The sequence below is a fragment of the Crotalus tigris genome, unplaced genomic scaffold (assembly GCF_016545835.1).
Source record: "Crotalus tigris isolate CLP2741 ecotype Arizona unplaced genomic scaffold, ASM1654583v1 scf7180000018371.15429387391:27106975, whole genome shotgun sequence".
Lineage (NCBI taxonomy): Eukaryota > Metazoa > Chordata > Lepidosauria > Squamata > Viperidae > Crotalus > Crotalus tigris.
This window is the reverse complement of record NW_024096970.1, coordinates 9685019-9706672: the sequence shown is the minus strand read 5'-3', so window position 1 is coordinate 9706672 and position 21654 is coordinate 9685019. Positions and strand designations below refer to the sequence as shown.

The following is a 21654-nucleotide window of genomic DNA, read 5'->3' as shown; positions in this document are numbered from 1 at the left end:
TAATATAATTCTGGAATATTTGGTGAGCGTTTCCTCTCTTCCCAAAGCCCCAATAGAAACAATAATTCAGCTTTAACCACCAATAAATTTTCCTTTAAAAAAACCCCCAGCTAAACAGGGTTATCATTGTTACAATTATAGTCACAACCTACCAGAAACAACAAATAAATCTGAAATCTCCACATTTAATACCCTGTTTCTTGAAAATCTCAGCAAAAAGACTTCGATTGTAAATTAGCGGTCTAAAAACAGATTAACTACAAGTTTGTTCAAAATTTCAAATCCAAGCCTAAATCAAAAATGGTAGCATCACAGTTGAAAAATGGATTAATACCTATTTTGTTTCTACCTCATTTTCCACTATTCTGATCTGTCGGAAATTGACTGTTGCCACTTGCTGTCATATCATTTTAAATAAGGAGCTTGGCTAAGGTATGTTTTAAAGATTACTGAGAGCTATCTTTATCCCTTAGATAAACTCTTATCTGCCTTATATATGAAATACAGGTAGTCCTTGACTTAAAACTATTCATTTAGTGACTGTTGGACATTACAAAGCACTGAAAAAGTGACTTATGACCAGTCTTAGCACTTACAAGTATTGCAGCATTCCCAAAACCATGCAATTAAAATTCAGCCACTCGCCAATCAGCAAATGTTTACAGTGACTGTATTGTCAAGGGGAGACACAATCACTGTTGTCAACCTTCCTGGCTGGTGTCTGAGAAGCAAAGTCAATGGGGAAAGTTGTATTTGCTTAACAATCACATGACTTACATAATAACTATGGTGATTTGCCTAATCATCCCAAAAAGAGTTGTAAAATTGGGCATTACCCGCTTAACAACTTAGCAATGGAAATTCTGATCCTAATTGTGGTCATATGTAGAGGACTAACTGTATTGGTAAATCGATTGTGCAATCATTCAAAGAACAAGTGGTCTCATTTAACCGATGTTACCATGTACATAGTGATAACCTCAAATGAGAAGGAAAATGGCTGCAACCATGCTCATTTGTAAAGTTGGAACCATGACACATAGCCCTGTAGCAACGTTTTTTCCAATCTGATACCCTTCAAATGAGCTTGACTGCAATTTTCATAAACCTCAGATAGTAAGGTCAATGAGATGAGGGGTTAATAATCAAATGCATTTGAAAGGAGCTAAATTAAGGCGGTTTCTGCCATATAATCCAGTTCCTGATTGATATGAGCCAATGCATATAGAACTAGAATTTGAGATAATAGAATGTATGTAGATTATTTGCATATGGTAAACCATTTTACCCAATATGCAATATTTAATGCAAGAGACTGTATAGGACTGGAATTAACAAATGGAAATATATCATGTGCTATAATAAGGGGCCTCTATTACTGTACTGTAATAGAGGCCACTCCCAACAGCATGTGACAGAAACTAATGTAATAATACTTCCAAGAAAAGGGGAGAGATTATATAATAGTCAAATAGGTCTATTCATTGGCTTTAATGATAACAAACCAAATGCAGCCTCCACATTAGAACTGTTGTACCTTCAACATCTGGAAGTAAACAACTATAATTTCATGAGTGTCTCTAAATTTTTTCATAGAATATGAATGCTTGAACTCAGAATGCTGAACTATACTTCATGTTCAAAATCTTAGATAACTTATGCGTAAGTTTAATTGAAACCAGTTACAGTTACGTCTGGTAAATGTATGTACAATAAGATCAATTGCCAGGCCCCAAAACATTGATTATGAAACCCACTAATAAGTTCCAACATCTCCCCAAAGCCACCCCATGAGAATTCATTACAAAAAAAGAGGCGGGGGTGAAACCCGTGCCTTTTTCACAGGGAACACAGAATGTTCAGAAAAAGTGGATTGAGTTGAAGATATCACTCATAAGAAGTAATGCCACTAAATTCAAACATAAGAGAAGATTGGAGAAGTTGTCAGTGCCATTTGAGGGGAGGCCCAGAACATATTATCCTTGTTTAATTGCTGGCTTGCCATTTTCTCCCTCCCATCTTACCAAGACACTGTGCACTCTTCAACATCTTAGATGGTTGCCATAGTGAGCTCACTCACATCTATCTTCTGAATGTCCACTTTAATGTATGGGTCTGGCATATGCTCTGCAGGGTTGCTGCTGCTGGAGGAAAGCCATTAGATGCCATATTGGGGTTTCTCAGAGCAAGGAACCAAGGCAACAAACCACACCATGGGATTGCAGTCTCACCTTTATCTGAGGAGCCCTCAGAAGGAAACACTGAGATAGTGGATTTCTCCTAGATTTGCATCAGGAGAGCATCGGATAAAGTCCTGAGATCAATACATTAATGCCCTGATCTGCTGTTTGAAGCAGCCATTGAATCTTCCCTGGACATCCTGTTCTGTTTGCAGAATAACCTTGCAGTGCAACGCTTAATTGCTCTGTTGGGGGACTTGGAATTTGAGGACAAAGAACATACAGGTTTCAAATCTCTTTCTGGGTGGAATATCTTTCAATACATATGTTTATACTGTCTGACATCATGTGATATATTTACCCAGTTTAATACAAGCAACATTTACATAGCTGATTTCAAGTATTCAAAGCATTTCATGCACATTATCTTTACAACAACCCTGCAAGGTAAAAGAAAGAGAAAGATGAACGGAATATACTCTGGTTTAGAGCAAAGGTTTGGCTGGAAAGATTTTTTTTTCTAATAAACATAAATTCCTATAGAGAAATACAAGATGCACTAGGATAATTTCTTCTCTTTTATTAAGAGTGTTGGCTTTCTTCTTTGATTTTTAATTTTGCTCTGATTCATTATTGAGAAGTGGCATAAAATTTTGTTATGGAATAAAATTACTAATTTGGATTAATTTCTTGGGTACTACTCATCAGTAAGAGTAGATCATTCCTGAGTGCCCATTGGGCTGCTAGACCAATAAAGAAAAATGTGACACAACTATCATTTTGTTCCAGGGAAGAACAAGAAAAGTAACTGGCAGCTTAATCATGAAGAATGATACAGCTATACTAGGAAAGCATCTCTTGATGCTCTTCATTAGCATTTGACTAGGATAAAGGTTGTGAATTACCTAAGAAAAGGCTTAGAAGGTGAGCAGGAAAAGAAAAGTTTTGCCCTGCTGCAGTAACTATGTACATTCTTGTTTACACTTTCATTTCTTCATATAAACTTAAGCATAGTATTCCATCCAGAGTTCTCACCTGAGGCACAAATGACCAGGTTCAAATGATATTTTGTACACTTTATGCAAGGACCTAGTTCACTTCAGAGATCTCTAATGCTGGGAAAAGTGGAAGGAAAAAGAACAACCAGTGATAAAGTGGGTGGACTTGATTATAGGAGTGATGTGTGAAAACCTTGAAGGACCAGGTCAGTAACAGCTCATTCTAGAGAATGTTAATTTATGTGTCTACTAACAGTTGAGGCCAGATTGATTGCACAAAATCAACCCATCCGATAGTTGCATATTGTGTGAAAAAGGTACATCTAGGAATTAGCTCTTTAGAAGTCGCAAGTAGAAGGATATCTTTTTGGATCCAAAGGAGGAAGGGCCCTTCAGACCTAGTGCGGGCTGTATGTGTGTCATCGATTCCTTTAAAAAGTCACAGTCACAGATACTATTAGGAAACCCATCCTGGACCCAGAGTACTTTCCTACTCTGGATCCAGTGTAACTATCACATGGAAGCCAATTTAACTTGCTCTTAATTTCTGCATGGCAAGTTCTTCATATGTGCATCTGAAAATTTTTCTCTAGCCACTATCTAATGTTATGCGAATTGCCCAGTAATTTAATGTAGTCTTCATGTGGGAGCAAAAATGTAAAAGTGGGTCCAATAGGAGAAAAGCATGGAACAGGCCTTCAGCTGCAGAACAGAACATTCTTATTGAGGTTTATCTGCAGCTGAGTTCTTCTGACATTCTCTTGAGCCATACATACCAATGGATTAATAGTACTAAGTTTAACTTTTCTTATTTCTCAGTTTTAAATTTAGTTCAACATGATTCTGCTTCAGTTTGGGTCAAAACAAATTCCTTTTAAAATTAAATGTATTTTCATCAGTATTGCTTATAATTTTTATATGACATTATGCATTATAACTTAAAATATATTTCTGTCATAGTTTCACTAATGTATGCATTTTATGCATGTTTCCCAAATATGTGTAGGTGATTACACACACACACACACACACACACACACACACACACATTCTGTATTGCTGAATGGGGAATAATATGAATTTTGAAGAATATTTGCTTCTATTTGTAGTTTGACTTGAAATAAAGTAAATGTGAACTAAACAAAATTGGATTATTACATGCCATTTCTGTTACACTACCTTAAGAGCAATTCCTTTGAAAAGAAGGCTATCATTCTCAAAAATAAATAAGTGAGAATAAATAGAAGAAGAATTGGTTGTTCAAGAGTGCCCAAGAAGAAATCAGATTAAAATATGTTGGGTACAATAATAATTATCTTGTGCAACTGAACTTCTTCCATTTGTATACAAAAATAGGAAGCAACAATATAGTAATGCTAGAACACTATATTATGTATGCTTTCTTTTCTTCTATTCCTAGAATTGCAATAAGCTATCTGATGGATCTAAACTGGTGACCTGTTCCTTACCATCCTTCATGCAAAAGTCAGATTGCACAATTTTTGAGAATATCAGTTTGAAAAATTCAGCTTGATCACTATAGGACAATGCAATAGGGAAAATAACTATGTTCTGTTCAAGGGCATTCTTTTATTGGGTTCAGCTCTTATCATGCCACTGACCTACATGAATACCCCATAAGTTTGTATCAGTTGATGCTATCAGGTAAAATTCAAACTCGTATTTTGGAGATTTTTTTTAGCATTTATATAAAATGGGTGGAGGAAGTCTTATCTTAAATATCACATGACTCTGAGTATTGTATTATGGCCTCTGAAAATAATTTCTCTTCTAGTAGATGAATAAATCTGGCAGATATTGGGTTTCTTTGTTTCAGTCCTTAAGTGTTAGATTTTGATTTATTCCCAAAGCAAAGAACCATTTTAAAAAGATTGTCTCCGGTTTCCACTTGAACTGAACTATGTATTAGAAATGTAACCTAAATATGACCTGAAATATGGGAAGGCACTCTGCTATGTAAGTACAATTGTTAAATATCTGTAGAAAGAACACTTAATGACAAACATACTTACATTGTAATTAAAAAGTCATATCGAAGAAATCAGGGAAAGGACTATAGCAGCTTTTAAAGTTCAGTGACCTTTCCCCTCTCAAAATCAAAATAAAACCAAAATCCTGGTACCATCTCTTTGGAGTCTGTATGATATAAGTTAGGTATACTTTGGACCCAATATAACTAATGTTGGTTGTTTTTCAGCTTGCCTTCTAGGAGACCAACATCTTCAGCTAGTTCTGTAATTTTTGCTTGGCAATCCAACAAATTATTCTTGAGCACAGTTATTTCCTCAGAGTGTGTAGTTAAAGTTTTGTTAATATGATTCATGTAACCCCACATACTTCCTGCATTGTTCTCCAATTCATTTCGGATGTGTTCTAGGCTTCCCGTTACTGTGCCCAGTCTGCCACACATATCTTCTATTTGGGCCACACGGTCATCGAATTGGAGCACTTCTTTTTGCAGGCCGAGAGCCAGACTTTTGCAGTTGCTCAAGTCATTGACGATCCTGGATCTCAGCCTTTCAAGATCTCCCTTTAGATTCAAGACACGCTTGTTGCTGAAGAGAAGCTGGGAGTCTTGATTACTGATCTTTTCTTGAAGTGAATGGACTTCATCTTCTATCTTGCGCTCATGATCATCCAAGGATGAGTTAACATGCACTACTGAGTCAGAGTACTGGGAAACAGAATCCTTCAGCCCAGTTAGAGATTTAGTCATGGTGTTCAAATTGATTTTTAATAATGTGATCTCACCTTGCAAGGTTCCAGCTGTTTCCTCCTCAATCCGTCTCTGCATCTCCAAGATTGTAATATTGAGTTTTTGCAGCAGATCTGAATTGCTGTCCATTCTTAAAAGTAAATCTTGGTTCTTGTTTTGGCAGTCTTCTATCTCTGTACGGAAGAGTTCTACATCTTTGGATTTGGAAGTGCAACCCAACAAGCAAGTACTCTCCAAGTTCGTCAGTTGGCTCTGTAGTACTTCCATCTTTTCATCTGTTTCCCTTGTTATGGTAGCAAGCTCTCCTTCCAAGAAGGGCATTACAGCTCCATCTAGCCCCAATGTAGAACTGACATTATTCACATCTCCTACAATAGTTATGAGTCTCTCCTCCAAAGTTCTCATTTTGTTTTCAAAAAGAGCTTTTGTGCCATCTAGCTCTGATCCCATCAAACCTCTCATGCTGTTTTCTACATTAGAACAACAACGTCCTATTTCCCTCTCTGTAAAATTCAGCCTAGCCTCAAGGTCCACAAAGTGTCCTTCAAAGAGATTCCCCAAAGTATCGGAGGACAATTCAATATCTATCCTAGAGTTTAGATTTTTCTGAGACTCAGAAATACTATGTAGGCCTTTTTCCAAAATATCCATCCGTTCAGTGAGGTAGTTCAAGTTGCTACAGCAGTTTTCTACAACTGTCAGTCCTTGAATCTGTGTTTCTAGTTGAGAAATGTCTTTCTTGATTTCCAGTTCTTTGCCATCCAAGATCTGCTGAAGTCGAAGGTTGGCTGCTTTCTCTTCCTCACATTGCTGTTTTACTTCCTTGATCTGGTAATCACATGTTCCCTGAATATTTATCAGTTTTTTCTCAAAGCCATCCAAAAGCTCCACCCTCAGGTTGCTAAGCCTGTTGTCTATATATTCTTCTAACATATCAATTGAGGTGAGTGGTGAAGGCCGAGCTGATTCCATTAAGTGTTTGATCTGCCCGTCATGATCTAGGACCATGCCATGCACTTCTTCAAGTAGGTTAGTCTTGATTTTCAGTGAATCACTCATCTCAGTCACTTTGCCTAAGATCTCACCCACAGGTGGATAAGGGGAGAGCTCAGCTTTGTCTGCAGCATCCACAATTCCATCAGGAATGATTCCGAATCCCATGGCTGAATCAGGAACAGTTGGACTGTTCATGAGGGATCCAATCATTTTACTAGTATCTTCTTGGATGGCAAGTCGCAAGTGATCCCCCAAGCCACTCACCATATTGTATAAGGTATCATAAGACTGTGAGAGACGTCTGACCTCCTCTTCTAGATGGTCCAGTCTGTCTCCAAACACAGTAGGCATTTTTCGACCTAGGAGCAGGACATAAACAGAAATAATGTGATTATTACTCTTTTGCAGACACACTGAGATGATTATTGTCTGGATTCAGGCCATGCTATCCATCAGGGGACCAAAGCTATGTGTGTGTGTGTGTAATGGTATGTGGGAATGACCTTGGGAGACAGATAGATTAGACCATTGTTAAATAAGTGACAACTAAGTCTGCAGAAAAACTGGAGGTATGCTAAACAACTGAGAAGGGACCCTCTCTAGCTTTTAGGACTATAAAGATGGGAGGGGAGAGATGTACTTTCAGACTTGCAAGATTCTGTTAATGTAACCTTATTGTAATTTTAAAGCTAGTATTTCTGAGTGTGCTTCTTGCCTGGACTATCTCACAAGGCTGAGGAGGACTTCGAGCAGCTTTTACAACGCATATCTTATCATTGCATAATCTCAAGTAATAATGCAAAATGGGCTTCTGTGCATATGCCCCATCCTTCTACCTTTCGATGGTACCAAAAGAGGTTGAAATGAATGAGTAACGCAACATGCCCATTTCACTTTTAGAAGTAAGAAGGCGCAGCTGCTTTACCAGCAGCTTTGGGGCTTCCTTTGTTCAAGTCTTTGTCAAAATAACCCATCCATTTGCAGATCTGCACAGCATCCTATGAAGGGACAGAGCAGCCAGCCCATTGTTATCAAAAGCAAAAGAAGCTAAAATGAGTCTTTCTGTTGCTCTACAAACGATGCTCTGCCTGACTCCCAGTATAAGCCTCTTGAATTTATTTAGAGGTGGGTGAATCTGGCAATTTCAATTTATTTTACTTTTCCATTTTAATGTTGGTTTACTCCATTTCTGCTTTTGTTAGTTTTGTAAAAACAAAAATTGTATCAACATTTGAACATATTTTCATTGACATTATTTCTAGTTAACACATTTTGTAGCCTCATATATGTATTCCCCCATTTCACCACATTCAGCATTCTTGCACATATTTCATTGATTCATCTACTGGAAAACCTTCCTGGAGTCAAATATTTGCATTGCTGAAGAGAGAGAAGTCTGCATTTTGAAGAAGAATTGCATTTCAGTTTGTATAGTGATCTGAATATGTACTGAACCAATTTCTCCTCGGTTGCTATGCATTGAATAGACTGACTGGGTTCATACCACGCAATAAGTTATAATGTAGCTTGTTTGGGCTTTCAGGATGTGCAAAATATTTCATTTTGTTCTTTCTCCCAGCTGTGCTGTTCAGTTTTTTTCAGGGCTAGTATCTTTCCACAAGTAAACCTTTTATAAAAGAAAAAAAGTTGTGATATCCTGGATGTTATATGACCATACAATGGATTTTAATTTAATATGATACATGAACCCAATTGTGGTTGATTCAATAAACTATAATTAAACCAAATCATAGCTTTGCACACTACATGGCTAATGTTTTTTTTTTTTTCAGAGTTTGGAGAACAGCCATTATCTGGGTACTAAATGTTCAGCAAAACCTGTCATTAATTAATTGTATTTAGCACCTAGTCTCTATACTGAGATTAACTTTACATTATAGATGTCCTGTAATTTTTTAGATGTAATGATTTGCTCCCCATTCTTGCTTTTTCCTTTGATCTTATCTGGTGATTTCTGTAAAAATCAAAAGTTCAGCATTATTTTGAGTCATATCAGTGGATGTTTTTAAAAAGACACAAATATCCAAATATGCTTTTTAAAAAAGTTTTAACCACAACTATGATTACTTTTATAAAAATATAATATAATAGTGTATGAGTACTATTAGGCTCATGATGGCTCAGATGTTAAAATGCTGGGCTTGCTGGCTTTAAAGTCACCAGCCCAGGTTCGACACCCAATGGGGTGAGCTCCCAGTACTTGCCCCAGCTCCTGCGCACCTAGCAGTTTGAAAGCATGAAAATGTGAGTAGTAAATAGGTACCACTTTCATGGAAAGGTAACAACGTGCTGTGCGCCTCGGCATATAGTCATGCTGGCCACATGACCAGGGAAGTGTCTTCAGACAGTGCTGACTCCCTCAGTTAAGAAATGGAGATGAGCATCGCCCCTCGAGTTGGACACAACTGGACAGGGAAACCTTTACTCTTACATTTATGGGCACTATAGAGACATCACATAGAATTAATTACTATACATGGTAGATGTCCCGTCTTAATTTTTCTGGTCAGCCAGACTTTGTCTTATGTAGGCATGTATGAACATGTGAATGTGTGATGTGTTTCATTTAGAGGCTGAGCAATAAAAGTTGTAAGCCTGTGCTTGTTTCTGCATGTCCAACAGATCTGGATAAAAAAGAACAAGGAGCACTGGCAAGATCATAAAGACCGTCTTTATGATCCTTGGTGTGACAAAGTCAAATATGGATCCTCACCGTAATTATTCTTTTTTGGTATAGGAAATGAGTCCACAGGGATTTTGGGATAAGGCGGAGCTCTGGGACCTGGAAACATCTTCTGAGTTGGAGGCATCCTGGGGCTGGGATGCTGGGATGGAATTCCTGGTTGACTAGTGGGATTATCATGATGGCATCCTTCTCCCACAAGACCTGGGCAGCATTTCCATGCTATTTCAGTGATTGTCTTGTATCCAATCTTGTACCTGGGTCTGAAGAATGTGCGATACCTAATAGCCAGGAATAAAGAAAGGCAGAGAATTAAGAAATTAAGATTTAAAAATCTGGATACCAATGTCTGCTACACAAGGGTCATGGAAACCTAAAAGGTTAATTTACAGTATAATTACTGTAACACGCTCTACATGGGGCTACCCTTGAAGAGCGTTCGGAGGCTGCAGTTGGTTCAGAATGCAGCCGCGAGAGCGATTGTGGGTGTGCCAAGGTACGCCCACGTGTCACCTATCCTCCGCGAGCTGCACTGGCTTCCTGTGGGTCTCCGGACGCAATTCAAGGTGTTGGTTATCACCTTTAAAGCCCTTCATGGCATAGGGCCAGGTTACTTACAGGACCGCATACTGCCGCACAGTTCCCAGAGACCGGTGAGGTCCCATAGATTGGGCCTCCTTCAGGTCCCGTCGGCCAGACAATGTCGGCTGGCAGGCCCTTGGGGAAGGGCCTTTTCTGTGGTGGCTCCGACCTGGTGGAATCAACTTCCCCCCGAGGTTCGAACTACTCCCACCCTGCCGGCCTTTAAGAAAGCCATTAAAACTCTCCTGTTCTGGCAGGCCTGGGGCTGATGTCCCCAGGGGGGGGGCGAGATATGATTGGACACGCTGTATGAATGTATTTATTTTATTGTTTTATTTTCAGATTATTGTTTTAATTTTGTACACCGCCCTGAGTCCCTTGGGATTGGGCGGCATATAAATTTTAGAAATAAATAAATAAATAAATAAAAAGAAAGGATGATGGATTTTGGAATCACATATAATTTTAGATTAAATTAAGATTATATTATGTGACTTCCAAGGAGGATTGGCAATGAATTCACATACTGAACATTTGCACAGTGTATAGAATAGTTTTAAAGTACATAGTTATGTCTTGGAACACTTGGCAAGTTTCTGACTGGAAACAAGTGAAGTGATGAGGCCAGAAAAATATCATGAAGGCGGGATACAAACAAACAAATCAATCAGTCCCAACTATAATTGTAAGAAGAAGGTAGGAAAATCCCAAAGGTGCTTTTCCAAAAGGCACCTGGACTTTCTTTCTTTTTTCCTTGAAAATGTTTCGCTTCTTCAGTTCTCTTGGATGTTTGCTTCTTGGATGAGAAGCAAAACGTTTCAAGGAAAAAAAAACCAAGAAAGCCCAGTTACCTTTTGGAAAAGCACCTTTGGCACAACCATGCTCAGGGTGATTAAGAATCTGCATACACTAGGTAAGAAAATCAATATGAATATATTTTTTTTACTATAACTTCAAAATGTACTTTAACACTAGAGGGCAGCAACTTCCATACATAGAGTGTACAACCTTAGTTTGCTTGGGTTGGAATACAGGATCTCAAAATCCTCTCAGCTGGCCCCATTCTCACCCCAGCTCCACTACAACTGTATCAGGATAGTTAAACTATCTGTAGCCCATATTATACCAGAATTTGGGAAAAAAAGTGTTTAAATGATCAGATGCTCATATAGCAGATAGGGGCTATTTATGTCTTTGTCCAGTGCAGAAATCCAAATTAAAGCATCCTAATTGATGGCTAGCCAACCTTTTCTTGAAAACAGCAGGTAAAGAAGAGCTCACCATCTTTCTGGATAATTGATTCAGTTTTTGAACTGTTTGTACTTTTGGAGGTTTTCCTAAACTTCAAACAGAACAAATGAATTATGGAACTTTATGCCGAAGTGAGTGCAATGTTTAATCAGATTGCACAGATAAACACTTCCAAATCACCTGACATGACTTCAGCCAGCATCATATGTTCCTCTAGAGCAGTGTTTTTCAACCTTGACAATTTTAAGGCATGTGGACTTCAACTCCCAGAATTCCACAGCCAGCAATGCTGGCTGTGGAATTCTGGGAGTTGAAGTCCACATGCCTTAAAATTATCAAGGTTGAGAAACACTGCTCTAGAGACAGCTCATGCATTCTTCTGCCAGCCATTGCGTGACAGATCACCGAGCACAATAATCCAGATATTTTGCTCAGAAATTCTGATGTAGCCAGGGAGACTTTGATAGAAACACTTAAAATTGCTACATCAGTGAGTTATATGAATGTATAAACGGATCCTTGGAGATGCTCAAATCTTTACATGCATCCATTATCATCCATATAATGACACTGAGTCTTGAAATCCTTCACACTGGTTGTAATAATATGTACTGAGACCAATTATAGAAAGTTCTGGTGAGGTATAGACATGCCAGTTGAACACCACACACAAAGTCACAAGACTTTGGAATTAAGTGATTGTGTGGGCAGCCATAATTCTTAATGCACAGCCTGATTATGCCATACTGTACCCCTTATTGTCACATATACGTACTTCATGCTATTAAGCTAATGTTCTACATATCTGCCAGGCTAAAGATAATCCTCAAGGAAATGCTATGGCTTAGTTTAGATGTAGCCCTGATCTGAGATATAGCCTGTCATTCTGTTCTGTAACTGAAAGTCTCCTGTTGTTTTATGAAATAGCTAATAGTGTCATGGGTTGACTCCTGCTATTATATCTCATTGTCAGTTCTGTCATAAGACTCATCGGGCAGGCATCCTCTCTAATTGATGCGCTGTGTTACACTAAATATAATGAGGTTCCTGTACGCATGTACCTCTGATGAACAAATGTTTTTGGCAATTCCCCTGCTATTTTCTGGCATAGAGGATACTGGAAAAATCTTCAACTTCTGGCAGCCTCTGTTTGGGATTCTGCCCTAAGTCTATGTGTTGTTGAACTTGCCATAAGCTTCTGTTTGCCTTTTATTTTGTTGAGTGATATGTAGACGATCTAAGAATGTAAAGCCTTGGGGAGATTTGCTTCCCAAAGGAATCTCTAGTTTGCTGTGATGAACAACTCTGGTGTGCACGCACACACGTACACACACACCACAAAATAGCCTGGATGGGTTGGAGAATGTAGAAAAAGCTGTTGCACTGAACCATTGCCAACTGCTTGCCTGGCACACAACCATAACTCTGCCTCCCCGCAGACATCTGGGCCACTTTTTTTGGCCAAAGGTCAGAGTTGTAAAAAGAGCAAATCATTTAACAGACCAAAGGAGGAAAACAGCTGGCATCAGATCTCTTCTAACAGGCTATGCTTACTGCTGTTTCCAGTTAGAAGTGAAACTCTCCTTTTCAGGAGGAGAAAAAAAAAATTCTCAAAGTGCAAAACACCTCCACTTCACATATCAATAACAGGAAGAATTTATGGCAGCTGCACAAACAGTTATTAGTGGCCCCCATGTTGAAAAAAAAGCTTCATCTATTTCTTCGTTTCCCAAGCTATGTAGATATTGTGGTAGGGTTGCTTTGGCCGAGAAAACATCCCCTTTTTCTAGCCTTATTCTTAGTCTGAAAGACAGGAAAGGTAAGACTGCTACTTTCTCATTAATCCTTAGATTATTAATTGAGAAGGTAACACTACTCAATCAAAAGTATCAGCAGTAGCCAGCCAAAATGTCTGCATTTGACCAATCGCAGAATCAGGGGTGTCCTTGAAGGGGCTCAAAAAAGTGGAGAAGGCACCTCATGATTAAAGCTTGAGTTTTTGATCCCCTTTACCCTGAGAGGCTGCCGAGCATAGCCTCATTTAGCCTAGCCTTCTACCCCACTCGGAAGAGGATAATCCTTGATTTGAAGGGATTTCCTGATGAAATTTAAGATTTATTTATTTATTTCAAGTTAAATTCCACCCAAGTACCAAATCCAAACTCATTTATTAATTATTATGGTTGTTGTTGCTATTTTCTTAACAACTTTAACTAAAAGGAATGAAAAAGGTATGAGAAGCAGCTGGATAATGCTGGACCAGTCACTGTATTTCAGACCAACCCACTTCAGAAGATTGTTGTTATGGAGAAAAGGGAAGGAGGAAAGGGGATTATGTATATTATGTTTGTTGCCTTGAGTTACTTACAGACTAATAAAGGCAGAATGGAAATCTAATTATTAAAATCTATAATAAACAATTATAAATTATGATTGATTGCACAGTCAGCCAAATATTTAGACTGGATTTGACATCTTTGTCCACTTATTGAGCCCTTCCCAAGGACTAGGAATAGGCAGGTGTTATTTAATGGCGTTAATGGTACATTTGCAGAATGTAAGCTATTCCAGGTAGAGCTGCCTTTTGCAATTGAGTGATGGTGATTCTATCAAAGCTGATGGTGTTCAAATTGAGCTCCAGATGTTTTGGGATTGCATGCAAGGTGCCTATTATTATTGATATTGCCTTTGCTTTCTTTTGCCATAGACATTCTACTTCTATTTGAAGGTCTTTGTATTTCATGCTTTCCCAGTTCTTTCTCTTCTATTCTGCTGTCTCCAGATACTGCAACATCTATTATCCAGACTTCCTCCTCCTCCTCAAAACTCAAGGATGTCCTCCCAAAAACACCCCTGTAATGTGGATTGGGTTGAGAGAAAGACTAGCCAGCTTCCTAAGGGAGGCCTTGAACTTATTGTTTCCTGGTTTCTAGGCCAGTACCTTCATTACAACACAAAACTGATTTTCAGTAATAAACATGAGATGGAAATTGATTGCTCCAGTTAACAGCACTATTGTTTATTATTATTCTAATTGTCCAAAATGAACACCACAGTGTAACCAACTTGGTACTGGCACCAATGATTCAGGCAAGGACTTAAGAATTATGGAGCTACTGCAATAATATGTGTGACTTTTCCAAATAGATTTTTACGAACTGAGTGGTGTGACATCCAGTACTTATACCGTAATATTTTCTAACTATTTGATGAACCAAAATATTCAATTATAATTGATATGATGATCATAATCTTTCAACCCAAATTGCAAGTCACATTTTGTATTATTGCTGTTATTATTATTTATATACTGTATCTTTAACAAGGTGCAGAAACACAGAAAAACAACTATAGATACAAAATGTTGTCCAATAATGTTAGCTGACAACTTGACGACCACCTAGTAATAATATCTAAAACACATCAAACACATATCTACCTAGATGAATACCCTATGATAGTGTCCATACACCTATAATATACTTGTATATAATAGTTATTTTCTGTATTCTAGGACAGACTCACCAGTTGGATTCAGTCATATTTAAAACTGATTTACGGCATATTTACTTGGAATAAATCTTTTATATCTTTCTTCCAAAGAACCTTTTCAAGAGCCAAGCAAACATACTGAGGAAGTCATTAGTGAGGCTGCTGACAATAGTAAAATGTGCAAAGTTGGGTCAAATCTCATCAAGTGGTCACAAAATTCTGGTTGAAATTGGAATCTAGTTATTTTTCTAAGAACAGTGCCAGAAATAAATGCACTTATCATAATTTGAGACATACTCTGCCTGAATATGTTAAAGGTAGAATGATTTATAACACGGGTCCCCAACCTGTGGGCAGTGGACCACTACTGCTGGCCACTGGGCCACGGGACAAACTGGCCAGTGTGCACACATATGCGCACACCCCCTCCACTTGCACTAGTGCCATGGCTGTGGGGCACAAAAACAGGACACTGTGCCATGGGACATGAAAATGGGATGCTGTCGACTTCCGGTGGATTTTGCGTGCGTGATGGCGGCTACTTTGTAGCCGTCCTCCTGGGTAAGTGTAAGAACCGCTATGAACAGCAGATATCAGCTGTTCAGCGGTTCAAAATCCCCCTCCCGGGCAAAGGGGGGGGTAGAGAGTGTCTGAATAGTGGTAGAGCCTCTTTCGCACCCCCCAAGTTTTTTTTTTTGGGGGGGTGAAAGGAGTGCTCCCACGGAGTTCAGACTTGTCTCCGCTTCCCAGCTGTTTTTGTCCTCAGGGACAAAACGAGCCGCCGCAAACACCTCCGTGCTTAAAGAGAACTGGTGAGTTTTTTTTTTTAAATGGACAGAGCTGAGTAGAGGATTTAGTTTTTGCTTTCTTTGACTTATTTGGATTTTAAGTTTTAAGATTTGTTTCTATTTTTATTCTCTCTTTTTATTTTTTTTCTTTGTTGAAAGGGAAAGTAAAATGGCGATCGGCAAACTCCTCGGTGTTTTTTTTTTCTGGAAGTTAGAATGCTGACCGGCAGGCTTTTTGGTGTTTTTCTTTCTTTCCTTTCCCTTTCTCTTTTTATTTCCTTATGATTGGAATGGTTGTTTTTGGTATCTCTAAGTATTTTTTTTGGAACGGACTTTTTTTATTTAATTATTTTTTTTTTCCCCTTCTCCCTTTTTTTTTCCTTTGAACTCCCTTTTTTTTTTTATTGTAATGACCCTTTTTTGAAGGACTTTTTTTCTGTTTAATTTTTTGTAATTTTTAAGAAGGAGTAAAACTTTTTTTTAATTCTTTTTCTCTTCCTTTTTTTCCCTTTTTTCTTTTTATTATAATGACCTTCTTTGGAGGGAGTTATGATTTTTGAAGGAATTTTTATAATTTTTTAAGAAGGACTAAAGGTTTTTCTTTAAGATGGCTCCAAAGCGTCCAGGGATTTCTACAGTTTCTAAATCAACAGTTTCACCCTCTTCTGGGGGTCAGCTAATAACTATGAAGGACTTGCAAGACATGATGGGAGATGTTATAATTCAAATTAGGGCAGAAATGAAAAAGATTTTAGAGGAAAACAATAAGATCTTGAGACAAGATTTTGTTTTGGCTTTAGAAGGTGTTGCTTCTGTTCTTGAAAAGGTGAACTCCCATGTGGAAGAGGTAGCTGAAAAAGTGGACATAATGGAGGGGAAAATTGAAAGTATGGAAAAAGAAATGGAAAATGAGATTCTTATGCTTCAATATGGACAAATGGAATATGCCTTAAGAATTAGAGGCCTGGGAGAGTCTTTGCAAGGAGATCTGAAGGAGATGGTTGCAAAGGACTTTGCATTGATTTTGAATAAAGAAAAAGAGGGAATACTTAATGAAATTGAAAAATTATTTAGGGTTAACTCTGTGGTGGCAGCACAGAAGAATCTGCCAAGAGATGTGGTAATTTACTTTGGTAAAAGATCTTTACGCAATGAAATTGTGCAAGCCTATTATAAGAAGAGATTTCAAATTGCTTCACAAGATGTTATAATTTTTAAAGAGATCCCATCTAAAATTTTAAGAAGAAGAAAGGAGTTTGCTTTTTTAGCAAATGAACTTAAAAAGAGAAAAATTTCATTCAGATGGGATGTTCCGATTGGAATGGTGGTGAATTACCTGGGGACATGTTATAGACTTAATACTGTTTCTCAAGCAAAAGATTTTTATACTTCGGTCCTGGGGGTATGTGCATCGCCATCAATTAAGTTTAAAGCTTTGGAAGAAAAGAATGTAGAATCACAGTTTGAAGAGCCTATATTTATGAAAACTGGAGAATCTTTGTGTGAGAGGCCTCAACAAGTCCAGGTTGAGGAGCAGAAGACAACTTGTGCAGTATATAATCCCAAAGAAAAGCAGCAACAGAAGAAGGTTAAGGAAGTTTCATATTTAGTGGTTTCTGAATCTCTGGGAGATGTTAGACCTACAAAGTCTTTGGAGCAATCTTTAAGGGTGGAATTGTTGCCTGAAATGGAAACTGGGAAATCTCAGTCTGAGGGGCATCAACAAGAGAGGAACGGGCAGAGGATAACTTGTACAACTTACAATTGTAAAGATCAATATAAGGAGGAATTTAAGGAACCCTTATTGGCTTCGGAGTCGATGGGAGATTCAGGAATTTTGGAGCAGTCTCCTAAGGCAGAACTTGCAGCATTTCTTACGAGTTTGATACAAGAATGGAGAAGGGAAATGGAAGAATGGAAGAATGGAGAATGGAAAAAACTGGAATGTGAATAATTAATAATACTAATATAATTGAGATTGATAAGGATGTAGTTTTTTACGGATGGAATTAGTTATTGGTGAAGATTGAAATGTTTAATGTGTTTATTAACTTTGTTGTTTTAAGTTTTGAACCTTTAATGATAATATTGTTTAAATTTGTGTTTTGAAGGGATTATAATTTGCTTATTTTAGTGAGTGGATTCTAATGTTTTAAATTTTAAAAATTTGTGGTTTTGGAGGGAGTTTATATAGAGTGATGATTGTATTTAGATTTGTTTAGGATTTAAAAGTGTTTTTAGTTTTTAAATATTATTATTAATATTTTTAAGACAAAATAATTTGTTTAATTAAATGTGCTTAGATTTGTTTAGGACTTATAGGTTTTTTAAGTTTTTGTTTTTTTTTTTTTTTTTTTTCTTTTTGGATAGGAGAGAAGATTATGAAGATTGAAGGAAATATGTACTTACTTTAAGTTCTTTAAGAGTATTTAGCTTTAATGGTATAACAAAGATTTGTATGTTTATTTTTTCGTTTTAGGATAAAGAAAGAGGGAGAAATTAGATTTTATATTATAGATATAGATATTCAAAGAAAGTAATGTTTAAATTTGTGTTTTTGGAGGGAGCTTATATAGAATGATGATTGTATTTAAATTTGTTTAGGTTTTAAAAGTGTTTTAAGTTTTTTTTTTTTTTTAATTAAGCCTGTACTCAGCTCTGGGAAGTCCAGGGGAGGGTTTGGGAGGTTGGGAAGGGGGGGGGGTGAGGTAGGGGGGGGTATGGGAAGGGGATTTGTTTTTGTAAAATGTAAAAATTTTCAATAAAAAAAAAAAAAAAGAAAATGGGATGCTGTCGTGCCTCAGGGCATGAAAATGGATGCTGCTGAGCCTTGAGGTGCGAAAATGGGATGCTGTGGAAGAATGGAGCAGGGCTAGCGAGTATCACGTGGACACTAGCACCACCCCATTTGCATCACACACACGCTTGCAGCCTTGTTCGCGTGCGCATGCATGCGTGCATGTAAAATGCTGCCCCCTCCCTTTTCCTCCAGTCTGCCAACTTAGAAAGGTTGGTAACTTCTGATTTATAAGAAAGGTGTGATTAAGCCAGAGGTTACCTACATAATGAGATCCATTAACAGAGCTAGTAAATCACCTGCTTTAGCTCTCTCACTGAAATCTGTAAGATTTAGCAATAGCAATAGCACTTAGACTTATATAACGCTCCATTGTGTTTTACAGCACTCAATAAGCAGTTTACAAATGTCATCATATTTCCACCAACAATCTGGGTCCTCATTTTACCAACCTCGGAAGGATGGAAGGCTGAGTCAACCTTGAACTGGTCAGGATTGAACTTCTGGTAGTGGGCAGAGTTAGTTTGCAATATTGCATTCTAACCCCAGGACCAGCACAGCTCCCAAGATTTAGAACTGATTTTTTTTCTATACTAAAGTAAGGAACAGTTTCATATGAACTTTTATATTACCTTAAGAATTCAGTGGCTGGAGAAGCAATTTATAAAGATGTCAAATAAATTAATGAACAGCTTTTCACTATGGCAATACAAATAATTAAAACTAGTCAATTTCCTAACTTTCCAAAGCTACATAAAAATTGCTTTATGGAAAATCCTCCTCCACATCAGACTTTGTCATGGTTGATAACCACTCCAAGCCAGTGTGGCTATACATTGGGTATTCTTGAAAACATTTTTTCAGTGGCTTATTTGAACCTAGAACAAAGCTACTGTTTTATGAAATGGCACAGCAGTATACAATTTGTAAGTAATCTGTTTTTCCCTTGGTCATAAACTCTTGGCTCTCTCTACTTTATGGCTCTTGAACTTAATCACTCTATTCTTACAACTCCCCACCCCTGAAATATACACCTCACCACAGAGCTTCAACTTATTTTTTCTTGTGAATGGTAAGACTTAGACGTCAGGGTTTTGACTCAATGTACAGTGTGTCTTGCATTTTTCTCTTCCTCTGCTAGAGCAAACACTCATTGTATCTCATGGTGGTCACCACATATTCTAAACATATTAAGGTTGGCTAAATTGATGGCAATCACAAATTGTTTGCAAAGTACTTTCTATGGTAAAGACTGGTAAATATAAACAATAATATGGAAGTAATTTTTAAACACTACTTACAATTTTTTTTTCAAGAAAGCTAGCAGAAGATCAAAATAGGGCTGATATTCATGGCCAGAAACAAATATATCTTACAAGAGTGTATTGTCTGGCAATTTTCAAGTAAGCAAGCAGCAGTCCCATAAGTGAAAACTGATCATGTTTCATCATTGTGTAAATGATGAAGGTCAAACTAAAATACCCCATAAAAATTGATTTTCTAATTTTTCCAGCCTATCAAATTCATACATTAGCCTAATTTTTAGCCCAGGCTTTTCACTTCTGAACTTAGCAATACCTTTCAAAAGCTTCTCATTTACCCTCTCATCTTTATTTAGAAGAAAAAAAAATCACACCTCTGCAAATCAGCTATTCTGCTACCAGATTTCTGAAGCATACTCTCAAGATACTGGGTGAGCCTGTGTGATCTAAACAGGCCTCGTATAGAATCCACATAGTGACTTTATAGACAAGACACTTTTGATTGTAGGTAACAGAACTAGATTTGAAATTTAGGGAATCACCTTCTGTATACGAATTGAAAGAATGCAGAAATTCTACTGATTTTTTAAAAAAAATAAACACATATTTTCTCTGGCATAGATTGCCTGGATTATATCCAAATCTTGTTCATTCATTATTCCCAGTGCACTTTTCTGCATAATCTTGGCACAATCGTCACCTTTCCCATTATTATATTGCAGAATTCATTTATACTTTCTAGTATGTTAACTATAGCTCCCATCAGCCCCGTGTAGTCTAATACATGTAATCCCTGACTTACGACCACAATTGACCCCCAAATTTCTGTTGTTAAGTGAGATATTTGTTAAGTGAGTTTTGTCCCATTTTACAACATTTATTGCCACAGTTGTTAAGTGAATCACTGAAGTTGTTAAGTTAGTAACCCGATTGTTAAGTGAATCTGCCTTTTCCCATTGATTTTGCTTGTCAGAAGATCACAAAAGGTGATCACATGACCTTGGGACACAGCAATCGTCATAAATATGAACTGGTTGCCAAGCATCTGAATTTTGATCATATGACTATAGAAATGCTGCAAAAACTGTGAGAAATGGTCATAAGTCACTGTATTCAGTGCTGTTGTAACCTTGAATGGTTACTAAATGAACTATTGTAAGTCCCACATGTTTTTCCTGTTATCCCCTCTTTCTAAACTGTAAGCTCTTTCTGCCTACATTTTCTCTTTCTTTCTGAAAATTGCGTATATGGACAATATACAGTAAGAAGCATGATCATCATGTATCTTTGTACGATTTCAGTGCCCAAATCACAGAGTAACATTGAAAAAATACAGAAAGTATCTAAAAATATTTGCTTTTCTGGCCCATAATGAAAGTAAAAGCTACCTCTAAAAATGTTAGCCTGATTGCAGATCTTCTACTGATCAGTTGCTATTGAACCCACCTCCAATAGCATCATATAAAAGGTCCTGTGCAAGCATCTATGGAATGGGGCTGTTTTCCTTTCACTCACAATTCTTTGGAACCAGTCCACAATACAAGAAAGATTTATGCTATATTTGGGTCAACTTCCAAGAAATACATGATCATGCTGAGCAGTTTTTGGACTCTTGGCTAGTGTGAGCCTTTGTTGGAAGCAAGCAGGCATTACATCCATTCAATTTTTAAACACAACAGCACTTCTGACACTTAAAATATGATGTAGGAAAGCAAAGGAGGCATGGGAAACTGATGCCTAAATTGTCCTATAATAAGCGTTACATTTATATATGGAGAAAGTCTTATCTGTTTCTCTCTACTGAGTGGTTTTCCATCAGAAAACTCCCATTATTCATAGAGACAATATCTGGTGAAGTGAGAAGAAC

The 21654-nt window shown here is 37.5% G+C and overlaps 1 protein-coding gene across 1 annotated transcript in view; it reads right to left on the bottom strand.

Annotated features, from left to right (window-relative positions):
• Window positions 1-2532: 2532 nt before the first annotated feature.
• EMILIN3 (elastin microfibril interfacer 3) overlaps window positions 2533-21654 on the bottom strand; it is a 37948-nt gene continuing 18826 nt past the window's right edge. Inside the window, exons 3-4 of the mRNA XM_039351355.1 lie at window positions 9646-9896; window positions 2533-7270 (exon numbers count right to left, since the gene is read on the bottom strand). Coding sequence (XP_039207289.1) covers window positions 5376-7270; window positions 9646-9896 — 2146 coding nt within the window. The 3' untranslated portion in view covers window positions 2533-5375. The remainder of the gene's footprint in view (window positions 7271-9645; window positions 9897-21654) is intronic.